The 16,621-nt window shown below is 44.3% G+C and overlaps 1 protein-coding gene across 2 annotated transcripts in view; it reads left to right on the top strand.

Moving 5' to 3' along the window:
* REV3L (REV3 like, DNA directed polymerase zeta catalytic subunit) overlaps positions 1-16,621 on the top strand; it is a 1,049,196-nt gene that overhangs the window by 927,715 nt on the left and 104,860 nt on the right. For both annotated transcript variants that reach the window (XM_086927335.1, XM_086927334.1), the window contains exon 30: positions 4,291-4,537. In XM_086927335.1, the coding sequence (XP_086783461.1) occupies positions 4,291-4,537 (247 nt within the window). The remainder of the gene's footprint in view (positions 1-4,290; positions 4,538-16,621) is intronic.

Consider the following 16,621-nt stretch of genomic DNA (forward strand, 5'->3'; position numbering starts at 1 on the left):
AGTAAAACATGCTATTGTAAACGTACAGAACCACTGAAATTCACTGGTTATAGTTATCTCAAATAACTATAACTCATGCCCCCATGGTGTTTTCTCATCAGTAATTTTGGATATTAAAATGACGTTGTAGAAGATGTCGTGAGTGATGTAATATGTTGAGTAATTAGGAGTGCATGGCGCGGGCGCAAGTTAATTGAGATCACTATAACTGGTAAATTTAAATGGTTTTGCACATTTAAAACTGCACGTTTTAACCCCTTCGATGCTCATGACGAGCTAAGCTTGTCATGCAGTACACTGGTCGTGTGCTTATGACGAGCTGAGGGGGAATTGCTGCAGCAGTGATAGTGTTAACTAACATCTTCACCAAACTATAACATCACTAGGGCAATAGTGGCACTCCTTGAAGGAGCAGTGAATAATAAATAAGTGGCTGTGTCCACTCATTTATTATTCACTTTTTGGTTGGGGCACTGGGTTCTTTTTTGTCATAGGGGGCCGCAGGGGGAGTCTGAGGGCCCTCACTGCAAGCAGCCCCATGACTGAGTCGTGCAGGAGCTGGCATTTTTTAAATTTTTTATTTAAGGGATGCCATGGTGCCCACCCGGAGCATCCGAGACCATTATTTTTCTTGGATCGTAAAGGGAGCCCCAGGGCCCCCGCCACCCTACCAGCTTCCTGCAGTAGCCGGCCTCCTCAAGTTTTTTTTTTAAGTTTTTTTTTTTTAGGTGGAGTTCCCCCAATGGCCACCTGGGGTATACCATAGCACATACCTCATTTGGGAAATACGAGGGGAGGCCCAGGGCACCTGCAGCATGTAAGAAACAAAGTTAAGTGGATGAGAATTGGCTGTTAGTTTTCTCATCATGTAACTAGGGAGAAATTGCCCCATGGGTTCCTGAATGCATTTAATTAAAATTTTCCATTAGTTGCTTTTCATTGCATTTATTTACAAATTGCAGATTTACATCTCTTCAAGTAAATCTGATCTTGAATGCATTTTATCAAATGCAGGTAATTTACTTTGTCTGGTACTTTTTATTTTATAGTTGCTGAAAATTAAGCAGATGGACCGGATAGTGACGAGACCTAAAAAAGTGTTATTTGAGTGGTTCTCTATTTCCTATATAGTAGAAATGCACAAAGTTTAACTTCTATGCAGTTTATAGGGTTGCATATTTTAAAATTTCACCATATCTATAAAGCTTTTGTTCCAAGCAAACTAATTTGAACATGTTTTCTCTTTAGTGATCTAACCTATCTAAGTCTGGTATATGTAGGGATTTGTCTAGATTTTTCACAGAGGTTGTGAAATTAGATTATGAGTCTTGAATTTGATTGTCTTAAAAACAAATGAAATTAGATTATGAGTCTTGAATTTGATTGTCTTAAAAACAAATGAAATTATACCTTTCTGATGGATAATTCTAGCAGATTCTTCACCTTTATAATACTCCCCAGGCGACAGACTGGATCTGGAAGTTTTCCCAGCTGTGCTCCTGCATGCCGCTAGGTGTGGACGTGCAGCACAGTGTTTTCCCGATTCCACCATGGCATATAAGTGCCTCCCTTATGCGTTAACCTTAATTCCGTTCTTTCATCTTCTGAATCTAAAAACTGTTGTTCTCTTTGAGATCACTCACTCATTGCATAAATAAGCTCCACCGCCTTCTTTCCGTACAAACTTGTGTTAAAGACCAGGGTGGACTTTTTTCCTAAAGCTGTGAGCATTTTAATATTGAGTAATCTATCACCTTGCAGATCTTCTTTGTTCCGCATCACCCCTTGAAAGAGGAAGAGAGACTCCCTTTGCTGGACCCCAAAAGAGCCTTAAGGTTTTACATTGATTGAACCAAATACCATTGGATGGACAATCAGCTTCTTTGTCAGGTGAATAGTTCTCTAAATTAAGATCTGCTACGCATTGTCCCAGAAGCACCGCCCGGAAGTACTAAGGGCTCACTTTGCCAGGGCCTATGCTGGGACCCCTGCGTTGGTACTTAGATTGCATGTTCTTGGCATCTGCCAGGCCATTACTTGGGTGTCAGTGCATACGTTCATGAGCACTGTTGCCTGGACCGCCTTGTCAGAAGAAAGGGTATTTCACCCGTTCAGTCCTGCAGGACTGTTGGGTGTTAGCCCTTTCGGCAGACCTTCCATCTTTCAGAGGTACTACTTTGGTATGTAGTCTAAGAGTGAGAAATCTGCATTTTAAGTGTCCACCAGAAGAACACGTTACTTACCTTCAGTAGCACTCTTTCTGTTGGATACTCTGTATAGCTGCAGATTCCTCACCGCTCTCTCTCATCCCCGTTCTGTGTAGTGACCTCCTTTTTGCTAACTAAAAAGGTCCCAAATTCGAGATCTGCACACTGGCACCTCTAATTGTTTGTGCTCCGCGTCCAAGGGCACAGAAAGAGTCGAGCAATAACTAGATTTCCATGTTCAGGGTGGTGCTTATTTGTAGCTCTGTTCAATCAATTACTGGGTAGATCGGCCCAACACTGAGCCGTGCGGCGCACAGGAGCACTGCTGTGAAAATCTCCAGATCCAGTCTGGCACCTTGGGAATATCTAAGAATGAGCAGTGTAAAGATGGAGTATTAACCAGGATGAGCGTTACCAAAGGTAGGTAAGTTATTAGTTTTGCATGGTCCCTTTTACTACAGTTATGAGTTTCACATTGATGAAGGGATGCACACCTTCTTTTCCCATTTCTTTTTTTATCTCCAATTTTATCTTTCCTTTGTAAACAATTGCGTGCAGATCGGTTTTTAGGCGTACCCCACTGCCATTAGTCAAAAATGAACTTATATGAAATGGGACTACATCTAGACCCAAAGAACCGGTCGCACAGCTTCATGCCGCCCCTGGCGTGCATGTTTTCACCAAAACATTTTTCTTTTCTTTTTGGATTATACCAACTTTTATCCAATATTTTAGAAAAGAAATGGGAAAAGAAGGTGTGCATCCCTTCATCAATGTGAAACTCATAACTACAGCCCTACCCAGGGAGTGCACCCGTTGGATAAACAAGCATACAGAAAGCAAATGAAAGGAGATTTAGGAATCCACAAAAGTCGACAGAGAACCGGAGTTCACCGCAAGTGGCAGAGATGTTGCACAGAGCAATTCACGGATGGACATATTTAAGATAGCGGCATTTTTAATAAACACACACAGTAATGTATTGATGGATTACAGACATGCATGTTGGGAAATGTAGTTTCGCAAAAAGAAGGCACGCAAGGGCGGGAAGCATTAGAGTCTTAGCCAATTAGGAGTGAGAACGCACGGACAGAGAGTTTTAAATAAGTAGGAGGGAACAGGTAGAAGATTACTGTTCGAGGACGATGGAGAGGAAGAAGGGTTTTTAACAACGAACATAGCAGGTATGTAGGGAAGTAGGTTGCTGAATATGAAAAGTACGGGGGAGAGGCAGTGGGATGCCGAGGTTTAAGTGGCATAAGAGCAGTGTAAACAGAACGTAGGAAACACGTCAGTATAAACTTCAGCACTTGTGTGGAATAGCCATTAATTTCGAATTGAGATGTTTTTTACCTTGGGACCTTTGAATGTTTAATGAAGTGTTTAAGGACGTTAGCGGTGAAGGGAGGGAGGGAGACTGGGACCATCTGGAAAGTGTCTATAATTGAATCATGACAGAGGGATAAGGCCAGAAAGGAAGAAACAGGAGAGACAAGCGTGTATTTTATTAAGCACATAGTGAGAGGGGAAAGATGAAGTGTAATGTGCGGACATGCAATGTCGAAAAATATGAAATGTTAAGAAACTTTGTCGCAATCAGATATGTATTCAATTAGAGCGGTGTTAATAATTATTCTGTTATTATTTATTGTAGTGACCCCCGAAGAAGGGCACCAAGATGCCCGAAATGCATTGGGTTTTTTACATGAAATAAAGACTGCTTGCGATGAATTTTGCATCTTTCGTATTCTTACAAGAGGCCTGGATTGGCACAGTTTGAATGGATGAAAATTGAAAATTGGCATTTGATCCGGTTTGTGGATTTGGATAATAATGAGAATAAAATGTTTCAAGAAAAGTTAAAATGTTGGATAAAAGTTGGTATAATCCAAAAAGAAAAGAAAAAAGTTTTGGTGAAAACATGCACGCCAGGGGCGGCATGAAGCTGTGCGACCGGTTCTTTGGGGCTAGATGTAGTCCCATTTCATATATGTTCCCTTTTACTACAGGCCATGTGAGCTTGTGGACAAAATTTACTCTTGTAGTATGTCAGAGTTTATTTATGTATGTTTTTTTTTAACAGGAAAATGTTGTCCTATGATCGACGTTCTGAACCACGGGTTGGGGAAAGAGTACCATATGTCATAGTGTATGGTACACCAGGAGTGCCTCTCATACAGCTGGTGAGGCGGCCTATCGAGGTCCTTCAGGATCCCAATCTACGGCTGAATGCTACATACTACATTACAAAACAAATCCTCCCACCACTGAACCGACTTTTATCCCTGATTGGTGTTGATGTATTCTGCTGGTATGACGAATTGCCACGGGTAAGCATCAGAATTTTAATTTGTACTGTTCTCATATTGATTTAAGTTGAATTTCCATTGTCTGTATTTCAGGGTTTAATTAATTTGTGTTTTATCGAAATAGAGTAACTTGTTTTCACCCTAAAATTAGAAACCTTTTGTTTAAGGCTTGAGTTTTCTAAATACTTGGATAAAATGGTCCTCCACATTAATTGACTACGGGTTTGGGAGACTCAGGAAACTGTCAAAGAATGTACCTTGGTTTAAGCAGTTTTCTTTACTCTCCCAGGAGTGTTACTTTGGACAGACTCTTTCGCGCCACTTGCCCTGTTATAGTGACATATACTGAGAACTGGCAGCAATTTTTTGGGGGCGGTTTCATTTCTTAGTAAGATCTTGAGCTGCTCCCTCTTGATAAGGCTTTCTTTTCCTAATAATGAAACAAATTGTGTAAATTTAATGTATAAATATCTGTCCTTTTCTGCAAAATTACTAACAAAAAACTGTAATCGTCAATTGTCATAACAGTGATGATTCATACAAAATTCCTGAGGCAATCTATAGCCCTGTCAGCAGTGGTTGACAGAAGTTGGAAAGTACTGGTTGGTGGCAATGGAACATCCCTAATATTGTTGGCTCTCAGAGCGTCATTTACCACCTTGGGCAGCAATCAGTCATTGAGGATTTGATTTAGAGTTTGGTGGGAAGGTTATTTTGTCACAAACATGACAGATATCCCTTCTGACTTATTATAAGTGCATTACCCTAAAACCTGTCCATCTGTCACAGTCCATCTCACGTGAGGTTGGGCTTCCTCACAGACTCACTCCAGAATGTCCTCTTTTTATTTTCATTCATGAACCTGCCCCTTCCACAAAAAGCCCCTCCTCAGAACAAGAAAAGGCGTTTTCCTGTGTCTCACATAGACGCGATCGGTAAAATGGATTACAAGGTATTTGTCACTGACTTAATATTTATAAATACCTGCAGGTACGCAACGCGCGAAACTCTTTGTTGGCATATTAGTGGTGAAACATGTCAGATGTGGGGAATTCATGCCGGTTGGCAGTTTCAGACTGAATCATTTCCTCTTCTTAGTGGAGGAAATGAAGCTTCAATTGGGCCCTGGGACATGCTCCAGGTTACTGTTCAAAGTGCACCAAGGGGTTTATCTTACAAGATGAGACCTTGTCGCAATCAGGAAGTGGTTGCTGACAGAGCAGGAATGCCATTATACTGTATCCAGCTATGGAGAGTCAGGAGGCTACTGAAAAGAGACACTATGTTGAAGTGACTGAACAAACAAGTTCTGTCAAGTTAACCTTGTCCATGGCTGACCTCCAGTGTTTTATTGAGGAGGCAGTGTCATCTGATTTAGGCGAACCTTCTTCAACAAAACAGGCAATAGACACCAATGAGGATGACCAGGACTCTGGCCCAAAAGGAAAGTATGTGCAGGGAGCACATTTCCATCATATTTTTATCCACATTAAAGAAGTCCCGGGTTTTGAACATTCACGACTTCCTGAGGAAAGGTTTTGTTTTCTTCGCAATTGTAGGAATGCAATCCAGACCAGATGCCCATCCATGATGTTTTGAGGCAAATGGTGCTTAAAGACTTCAGAGATGTGGTCAAGTCAAAAGTACCATGTTTCCTTAATAAAAGATATTGTTTGGAAAACTTTGAGTTGGACTTTCCTCAAATTCATAAGGTTAATTCTATACTCTTTAGTATGGTATCCTCATCTCTGTTGGCTTCTGAGAAAGCATTACTGACAGATCCTGGGGATAAAAAAGTAGATCACAAAGTACGTCACAAACCTTGTTGAAAGATTTCCAAACACACTTTGATTGTTTGGAGGCAAAAGAAGACCCTATTGACAATCCTTGGTAACATGAAGTTATTGGAGAAGGTCCTATCAGACACTACTTTGATAATTTGTGACCAGCATCAATGGCAGCAGGCACAAACACTACAGCAAGGATATCCCTATTGTTACAACTTTGGAAATTAGAAACTGCCTAAAGAGCACTGATCCAGAAACTTCCCTTCTGGGGCTACATATTGTTAGGGGAAGAGTTCAAGGACCTTCTTAAAAAGACTGCCAAAGAAAAGGAAATGTTGTAAACATTTAAACTTTTTTCTGCAAGGAAATCTTTTTTGCAAAGGAAGATGGCACAAGCGGTTTAGAGTACTATTCCCATTTGGAGCGGAGGTAGGGGGGCTGTACGATGGGACAAACCCTGACCATAAGTGTCATTAGCCTAAGGTCAACAATTCTGACTATATTAAGGAACTGGACTTTTACAAAGTCTACAACATTTGGAAAACTCAAATAGTCGACAGATGGGTTCTTTCAGTTATAAAAGCTGCCTTTTTTTACAGAAATGGAAAATCAGCCTCAATAAATAGAGAAATACCAATACCAAAGAAAAAATGTGGTTACAAAAAGAATCCCTTTTCAAGGGAGTGGAAGATTTGTTCCTGATGGGAGCAATAGTAGAAGAACCGGTGCCAAAAAGAGGTCCAGGTCTTTTATTCTATTATGTTTCTGGTTGCAAAGCCTTAGACTCCTGAGGCATGAGCCGGGAGTTATAATTGTTCGCTTGTATTCTCCTTTGCCTACTCTTACCTTTGGCAATATTTTTGCATTTTTAAACTTGCGCCGCATTAATTGATTTTTTAGCACTTACCTGGCTGTTGTGCACTGTGCTATTGCGGGGAGGGCACCGACCTGTTTGGAGGCGGCTTGGCTGGGGGAAAGGCTGCAGTTCGCCCGGGACGGCCAGAGTGAGACCGCCATCTTGGGTGGAGTGCAAGTCAGCTGGATAGTTGTTTGCTCCCCTGACTCTTGAAATGGAGGCACAGCTGCGACCGCGCAGCGGACGCACGCAGAGGGTGCGCCAAAGGCAAGCCCGTCTGCGGCCATCCGCGCCGGACCGTCGCCAGAACCCCTGCCCATTTTCCCGCTGATCCTCTCAGGTACTCGCGTGAGGAGCTCCTGACGTTGGAGTTTAATTGCCCATCGCTAGCTTGGGTTCCCCAGGACGGCCCTTTTAATTGCAAGTTTTGCACATTTCAACTCTCATTGGAGGAGTCTCTCCCTTGCCCATCTAACCACACAGATAATACATTTCTAAGTCTGAATTGCCGGTCACTAGTGAAACATCACACCGAGGTCTTTGATCTTTTAGCTGATGAGTCGCCGGATGTGTTGTTCTTAATGGAGACATTGCTCACCCAAGACTCGGTTGCGGAGCCCTGGTTGGCCCTTCCCCAAGGTTATGTGATGAAGTGTGTAAACAGAGGGGGTGGCAGAGGGGGTGGTATCGCAGTCATTGTCAAGTAGGTTTATACCTGTAGTTTCAGTAAGGAGAACATAGTGGACTGCGAAAGTGCACTGTTTAAAATCATGCTGAATTTTAAGTTCACTGTATCTGGCCTCCTCGCCTACTGTCCCCCAGGTCCCTCTAGCCTGTTTAGGGAAGATTTATTGAATAGGGTGATGCTACACGCAAGCAGTGCAGCAAATTTCACCATCCTAGGCGACCTTAATCTCCATCTCGAGAATAATGGGAAGGTTGAGATCACCAGCTTTTTGGCTGACCTAGAGGTTTACCAGCTGGTTCAGCAGGTCCTTGAGTGCACGCATGTGGCAGATCAACTACTGAACCCCATATTCTAAAACTTAAAATTTGCTAGAGGTCTTGCCGCCATTTCCGCAGGCCTGGACAGACCATTTTCTGGTCTCGTTCTCGGTGCAGGGAAAGGCAGACCCGAACTGTCCTGTCCCAGTCTTAAAACGTCCCTGGCATAAATTGGACATCGGTCTTTTTTCTGCGTTTCTGTCCAGCCACAGGCCTCAGTTGCCACAGAGCGTGGAGCTGGCAAACTCACGTTTCCATGAGTGGCTGACACTAGGTCTGGACAGTTGCATCCCGGCCAAATTGGGGGGAGAAGAATCGCGGGCCGTCTAACCCCTGTTTAATGATTCGCTAACTATAGCCAAAAAGGGTTGTAAACAACTTGAGCCCGCCTGGAGATGCTCTTATGATGTGGCAGCAAAAAGTAAATATCGAGCGGCCATCAAGCAGTACCACAAACTAATTCGGAGAGCACGAGTGGAGTATGTGGGCGATAAAATCTCTGCTAGTTCTAACCCCGCCAAGACGATCTTCTCTCTGCTTTAGGGCATGAAGAGCACGGGCGCCACTGGGGTTTCCCCGATTTCTTCGAACCATCAGTGTAATGAGCTGGCTAGGTACTTTGTGAACACAAAGTAGAGAAGATATACCTTTGGCTGCCTACCGTGGCCTCGTATGCTGAGGAGGCTGTTCTGGGGGTTATCAGTCCCCCGGCGGGCAACATCTTGTCATCTTTTCCTCTCCTGTCCCCCATGGAGTTTGAGTCCCTTTGTTCGAAAATCAGATCGGGCTCGCCAGCCGACCCTTTGACACCTGCCCTTTTTCGCCAGTTTCATGCTCTTATTTCTCCTGTGAACATTGATCTGGTTAACCTCTCTCTGTCTTTAGCATCCATACCTGGGGCGTGGAAAAACGCCAAAGTTATTCCGCTGCTAAAGAAACCTTCTTTGGATCCTTCTGAGTTGGGCAACTATCGCCCCATTTCCCAGCTGCCTTTTTTGGCAAAGCTGGTGGAATCTCATGTGAACTCTACTCTCTCTGAGTTTATTGAGCAGAATGCTATCCTGGGCCCTTCACAGAACGGTTTCCGAGTGTGTCACAGCACCGAGTCTGCCCTGCTGGCTGTGACTGAAGCAATACGGGGGAGTCTGGATGTTGGTGAATCAGCGGCCTTAGTCCTTTTGGACTTAAGTGCCGCATTCGATACAATCTCGCATGTGATATCCATTTCCTATTTCCTGTAGGTGCTATAAAAGTATCAGGGGTGTGGCCTTGGACTGGTTCCGCTCCTTTCTGAAGGGGATGTCGTTTCAGGTCTCTGTGCCACCTTTTCACTCACAGGAGTTTGCTTTGCAACAGGGGGTGCCCCAGGGCTCAATTTTGAGCCCCCTACTCTTCAACATCTATGTTAGACCCCTGGATGCGGTAGCCAAAGGTAGGGGATTGCCATTGGTGTTGTATGCCGACAACACCCAATTGGTGATCGCCTTCTCTAAGAAATGCAGCGCCAATGTGGACAAGTTTAAAGAGGACCTTTTAGTGGTTGCAGACTGGATGGCGGTAAACTGCTTGCAGTTAAACGCCAGTAAGTCTGAGGTCTTATTGTTCGGGAAGGACCGGGAGTTGTGGTCTGAGCAGAGTTGGCCGGATCATCTTAAACCCGCCCCCTTGCCCAAGGAGGCTGTGAAGAACTTGGGCATGTGGTTTGACAGTGGCCTGACGTTTGACATCCAATCGAAAGCAGTGGCAGGGGTCTGTTTTGGGCTGTTGCGAGGTTTGAAACCTCTGTTGGGTTTCTTTTCTCCCAAGGTGCGTCAAACCATTGTCCAGGCGACAATTCTCTCTAGACTGGACTATGGCAATTCCCTCTATCTGGGCGCCAATAAGTCCAGCATTAGGCGTCTGCAGGGAGTATAGAATGCTGCGGCTCGCATCTTGGTGGCACTTCCGAAATCTTGCCTGGTTGCTCATGTGCTTTCTAAACTTCGTTGGCTGCCTGTTGAAAAGCGCATTCAGTTCAAGTCTCTGTGTGTCGCACAGGATCCTGACCCTACAGGCACCTTTAGAGTTGGCCAATTTGGTAGAGTTTTATGTGCCGCGGTGTTCCCCTAGATCTGCTGACCAAGCGTTGGTCAGCATTCCTCGAGTTCTGAAAGCTAGAGCTGGTGGTCGTTCCTTTCGCAGTCTTGCTGCGAAACTCTGGAATTCGCTCCCTGTTTCCATCAGAGCGATCCAGAACCATCTTGCTTTCCTTAAAGCCATAAAGACCTGACTCTTCCCTGTCTAATTTTTAATTTTCCTCCTTGGCTCACGTTTATGGTCTTTGGTGGCGCTGGGATGCCCCGTCGCTGGGGCAGCTATGCGCAATACAAATCCGACTAAATAAAATAAATAAATAAAGATGGGACTGGCATGGATTTAATAGGAATACATCATTTTGTATCCAAAAGGAACGTTTCCATTTTCAACACTTCAGGTGATGATTTCAGTGGTCTCAGAAGGGGATCTGATGAAGATCATAGATCTCCAGGACACATACTTTCATATGCCGATATACTCACCAAATCAATCCCTTCTACAATTTCAAGTTTGTCTCGCTAACTTTTGGCTTAACAAGTTTGCTGAGAGTTTTTACAAAGGTAATGGCTCAACTAGTGGTTCTTCAACTTTTGCGAGGTGTTCAACTTTTTCCTTATTTAGACGATTGGTTAATTGTCTCCAGTTGTCTTCCAAGTTGCACCCTGAGGTGGAAAAAGTGATGACTTGTCTCACTGACATGGGTTTTTTTCTCAACTACAAGAAGTCTCTCATGGACCCATCTTAGCAGAGACTTTTCACTGGGGCTGTTCAACACCATAAAACCAGATGTATTCCTGCCCAACCCAGGGATCCAGGTGCTGCAGCCTGCTTTGATGAATATTTTATCCTGTCCGGATGCCTCGGCATGGACCTTTTGAAATCCAGGTTCTAATGACCGCTACAACAGCTGTGGTTCAATGGGCTCAGCTCTATTTTAGGCCTTTGCTCAATCAGCTGTTAAATCACTGGTCTCCGATCTCTCAGATGTACGATAACATTTTGATTGCAGAATGTAGCCTGATAGATGCCAGATAGTGGGCCTGGGCAGCAACTCTGGGAAAGAAGAAAGTGAAGGGTCATTGGTCAGCAGAGGAATCACTTCAATCGTCCAATTTCAGGAACTTAGCGGCCATAGTTACAGCCTTTCTTCATTTCTCTCCTCCAATTCACCAAAAAGCTATAATATTGAAAGCAGTTAATTTTGTAGCAAAAAACTATATAGGGAATCAGTGGGGGCAAAGTTAGTGTCCTAACATTGCCAGGGAACGAAAATTACCTCCTTACAGCAATGTACGTTCCTGAGGAAGAGAATTTCCAGGCTGACTTGTTGAGTCAAAACATGCTCTTATTAGTGGATTTCAGGTTGTGTCAGTCAGCATTCAATTAGATTTATGGAAAAGTTCAATCATCCATGGCCGGAACGTTTCACATCTTGAACTAATGCCCTACTTCCACACTACTGTTAGGGCAGCAGAAATCATCAAGCCTGGAGAGTGGATTCTCTGTCCTTCCCCTGGCCACAGTGTGTACAATATGTTTCCCCCCATTCCCCTCTTGCATAAGGTGCTGAGGAAGATACTAGAAGCTAATGTTTTAATAGTCTTAATGGTCCCATTCTGGCCGAAATGCTCATGGTTTCCTCTCCTGTCTCGGATGCCAGTTCAAAAGGAGATATTATTTCCTTTTCATCCTTAACCAATTCTGCTTCCATTTCTATCACGCGAGACTCAGTGAGTTCTTAGTCTCTTTGCTTTGATGTTGTGGGTAGGAGTTCGCAAGCATTAGAATGCTCCAGAGAAGTAGCCTACTCCATGCAGCAGTCATCTGCGTTAGCTGCTTATGTGAGACAATGGGGGGATTTTGAATGGTAGTGTAGTGGCAAAGCGTTCACGGCAGTGTCTGTTGATCCTTATAAAATGTTGGAGTTTTTTCAATACTGTTTTCAAAAGTTTATCTCCTTCAACTTTGTCCTCCCAATGGACCACAAGCTGAATAGATCAATCTTTTTTGGCTTTGTCACAAATAGTTCCGTTAGTTAAGACATTACTGAGAAGATTTTGAATAAAGAAACCTCTGTTCCATCTTGGGATTTACCTGCAGTTCTTCGTGGACTTCAAAAGCCCCACTTAAAATAGCTAGAATCAACAACCTTTCAATGGCCCACAATAAAAGTGGTGTTCCTAGTGGCAATCACATCTGCAAGATATATATAGGTAAATTAGGAGCTTTGTTAGCATCATATTAATTTTTGAGATTATTTTCTGAAAGTCGTGCTGAAATTAGACCCAAAATTCCGTCCTGCGTTACACTCTGTTTCATGCACATCAGGAGCTCATTCTTCCAGCTTTTTTCGAACCAGGGTTGGATGTTAAAGGAGTGTTAACAATTTATTTGGAAAAGACAAAGCACATACGAAAACGAGTTCTGGGTTTGTTGTTTTTGGGCCTACAACCAAAAAAAAAAACATCAACTATTACCATTAGAAAGTGGGTGTGTCAGGCTATTTTAAAGGCATATTTCTGTATGGGGTTTCAAGTGCCTGATTCAGTTCTGGGGAGGTCAACAAGGAGTGCATCTGCCTCTAGGGAAAAGATGAATGGAGTTCCAAGGGTGGAAATAGAGCTGCCACCTGGCCTTCAAAAGACACATTTGTAAATCACTACAAACTTGATTTAAATTATTCAAACCATATTGATTTTGGTGTTTAGAATTCTGCCATATAGTAATAGAAAGTGGTGTGTTCATTATAAACGATAGATGATTGCATTTTGTCTCCCTTGTTGGTTTTTTGTAATAAGCTTTGAGGAATTCATACTTAGGTTCTGTATCGTCTCACATGGTATGGACTGGGAGGGGGGAATTAGTTTTGGGTTAATTAATACATTACTTACTGGCAATTTTCACTACCCATAACTTTTGTCCTCCGGTCAGGGGTTGTCTCTCTCTAGGGCAGGTTAGACAGTCCTTGTCACAAGTATTGTTTCTGTTCTTGGACATCCAGTTACCAGGTACTCCTCTGAGCTCATTGAATTGTCAAGTACCTTCTCTTTGGGCTTCGACTTTCAGAGGGGGATTTCATCCACCTATCCATGTTTACAGCTGGCTGAAAATATCGTCCAAACAATATTACTCTTATTGAAAATCATAAAATACTTTAATTTATACTAAGGCAATGTGCTTAGTAATATTAAGAGGTTGTATGGCATAATCATTTCATTGGGATATGCTCTGATTGTTATTCTGCCGCTAAGTTAATCTAGAGTTTGTGAAGTTTGGCCAAGTATAATTTTTGATAGCTTGTGATGTAACCAAAGAGCAGTGTTGGGTATTGCAGATGGCTGTCATGCCAACAGTTCAACTCGTACTCAGTTTGTTCTGTGTTGACAGTCATTGTCTAGGCGGAACAACTAGACTGACTCACTAGTCACTCCAGTAGGACTTTTAGCTAAGTTGTTCGGGAGGGCTGGGGTATACCTCCAGATTTCTGCAATTTTATGGGCTAGAGGTGGGAAATCCACAGTGGCTGGGGTCCTGCAGCATCAAAGAAAGAGGCAGCAGTCTGAGTTTTTTAATTTTAATTTTTTAGGTAAGTAAAGAGTAGGTTTGCAATTTTCCAAGAATTGTCACAATTTTCTTTTTATAAATGAGACTGAGTTATCCCCCAAAATGATTATAGAAAAAATGATAGGGCATTGACCCCTTGTAGTGCTTTTTGAGTTTTTGAAAGTGCATCATGTAGAACTGTGAGAAGCTGCTTTGTGCTTCACCTTTTCGTTAATATGTTTCTGACTGAGAAAGCAGAGTCTGAAGTCATTTTTTCATTCTTTTTCAGTCCATGAAGTACTTAATTTCGTACCAGCAGGGATTTTTGGCTATCAACCTTAATACATGTGTATTTGCATGTGAAATGGTCGTCATATACTCTGAAATTTCTAGATCGGGCCCACCCGCATATACAAACCATGCATAATATACTTAATTTACATTCTACACTTTTCAACTTTAGCAGTCTCTGAGGATTGCCATAGCTGAGCAATAATATATCTTGTGCCAAGGGAAAACTAAGCTATGTATTTCACTTGAACTTAGAGGGATTCACATTGCACCTGGTCATCCTTAAATCAGGTTTAATTACATCCCCAGAAATCACAAAGAGCTGCCTAAACACCTGCTTTGGAGATAACCTCTAATCGGGGAAAGCGCCACAGCATACGTTGCCCTCATCTCCATATATGAGCCACAAGAAATTCTGCCCAGAGAAATTTTACCCTCCATTTATTGCAATGTTTTGGGAGTGAAAAGAAGAAACAGTTGCCTGGAATGATTGACCTTTGCATGTCCAATAGTGACTGGTGCCATTCAAAGTTAGCCATTCCTAGAGCCCTTTGCTTATGCCTGCAGTAGCCTTACAATCTTCATTAAAATGTGAATTTAGACACTTCTAATTCTCAGGCCTGCTGCCTGTACCACATGCTTCTCAAAAAAAGCGACTGGTAAAGGTTGCCCACACTCATTACCCATTCTCACACTCATTACTTGAGCCAAAATAACGTCTTTATTGTTAATATTTAAACAATCTGAAAGAAACACGTTAGTGATAGATTCCTTACCTTAGAATAACCCCCAGGGGTCAGACTGGATCCGGAAAGCTTTCGTCAGCAGTACCCATGCGTGTCAGTAGGCGTTGTCGTATGGCTCCGTGTTTGTTGTTGGCGCCGCCTAGATGACGTTGCTAGAGCTCCTTAGACGCGCCCACACACGCTGACATCACTTCTTTCTTTTTCCGTGCCAGCAAGCGCAGATCCGGAGAGAGCGGTACCCTCGGTCATTTTTTGGGACTTTTTGTCTGTTTTTTTTTTTAGTCTTTGACTCCTGGTGTGTAGGGATGCCCGGTTTTAAGTCCTGCACGGCTTGTCCCCGCACAATGTCGGTGACGGATCCGCACCGTGAGTGTCTCTACTTTCTGGGGCACGACTCCGAGTCGTGCCCCGAATGCTGGCCTGTGGCTCTGAAAACTTTGCAGGAGAGGTTCCGAAAGTTGCTGGAGGCCCAGTAGTCGGCTCTGCGCCGTTCAAGGTCCCGGTCCCTTGGAAGGTCGAGGGACCGGTCACGGAGCCGCCATTACCATCGTTCGACGATGTCTTCTCACTCGGAGTCCGGTAAGGCGAAGCACAAAAAGTTGAAGAAGCAACATCGCTCTTCGCCTTCCCCTAGCCTATTGCGCGACAATGCTGAGGGTGCGGGTGGCGCCACGGCTTCGGCGGAGCCTACGCAGTTGCCGATGGCCTACCGGGTCTATCGGTGACTCCAGCCCAGCTGCAGGAGTTCCTGTCAGCCATGGCACGTGTCTTTGACCTGACTGGCCCCGTTGGCACACCTTCGGGCCCTGCGGGTCCGACTGGGGGTCCTCGCTCTTCGACGGCTCCAACCCCGACGTCGTAGACAACTTTGGTCTCGATGCCGAGAGACCCCCTTGGATCCCAGCTGATGTCGGTAGGGCTATTACTACCTACATCAACGGAGCCACCGCCGGCATCGGCCGGCTTTCCGACTGACACCGTCCCCGGCTTCCACTCCGACATGGGGACGGTGTCGACAGACGCCGATTCCGACGCAGATGGGAGATTTCTATCCCTTTCTCTATCCACCTCCTTCATCCACCTGCCCGGCAGATTGTGGAGGACGGGGAGGACTGGGAGGGTTCTGAGGACCCTCTCGCAGCCCAATGCGAGTTAGACTCTCCCTACACCCTACCCCTGAGAGCTTGGTTGCCCAAGCTTCTGTGTCCCCTAGCGCATTTCCTTCCGCACCTCCGGACAGGGAATCCAAGAAACTACTCAGTTTGAGCATGGATCCCCCGATCCGACTGCCTCTTCAGGGGGATCTTCTGTTGCATCAGCAGGGGACGGTCCCCTACCCGAACCTGTCCAGCTTCCACCTACATGTGTGGAGATTGAGCGGCGACAGTTGATTCCTTTTGACTTGCCTCCTGAAGTCTGTGATATCATTCTGGCAGGCAGGTGTCCCTCCACTAAATCGGTATACGCCTGCAGGTGGAAAAAAATGTGTGGCATGGTGCACAGCAAAAGCTGTAGATCCCCTTTCTGCCCCTCTTTCAGAAGTCCTTTTGTTCCTTCTTTCTCCGGCCCAGCAGGGCTCTGCTCTGGGCACTTTTAGGGGCTATCTTTCTGCAATTTCGGCCTTTCTTGGGCTCCCTGATCAGCCCCCTCTTTCAAGTCCCCTTTTGTAAGTAGATTTCTCAAAGGCATTACTCACGTTTCCCTCCTACTCAGTTTGTAATGCCTCAGTGGGACTTGAATCTGGCTCTTAACTATTTGATGTGCACTCCCTCTGAGCCGCTTCACAACTGTCCTCTTTGTT

Source organism: Lissotriton vulgaris, chromosome 6 (assembly GCF_964263255.1).
Source record: "Lissotriton vulgaris chromosome 6, aLisVul1.2, whole genome shotgun sequence".
NCBI lineage: Eukaryota > Metazoa > Chordata > Amphibia > Caudata > Salamandridae > Lissotriton > Lissotriton vulgaris.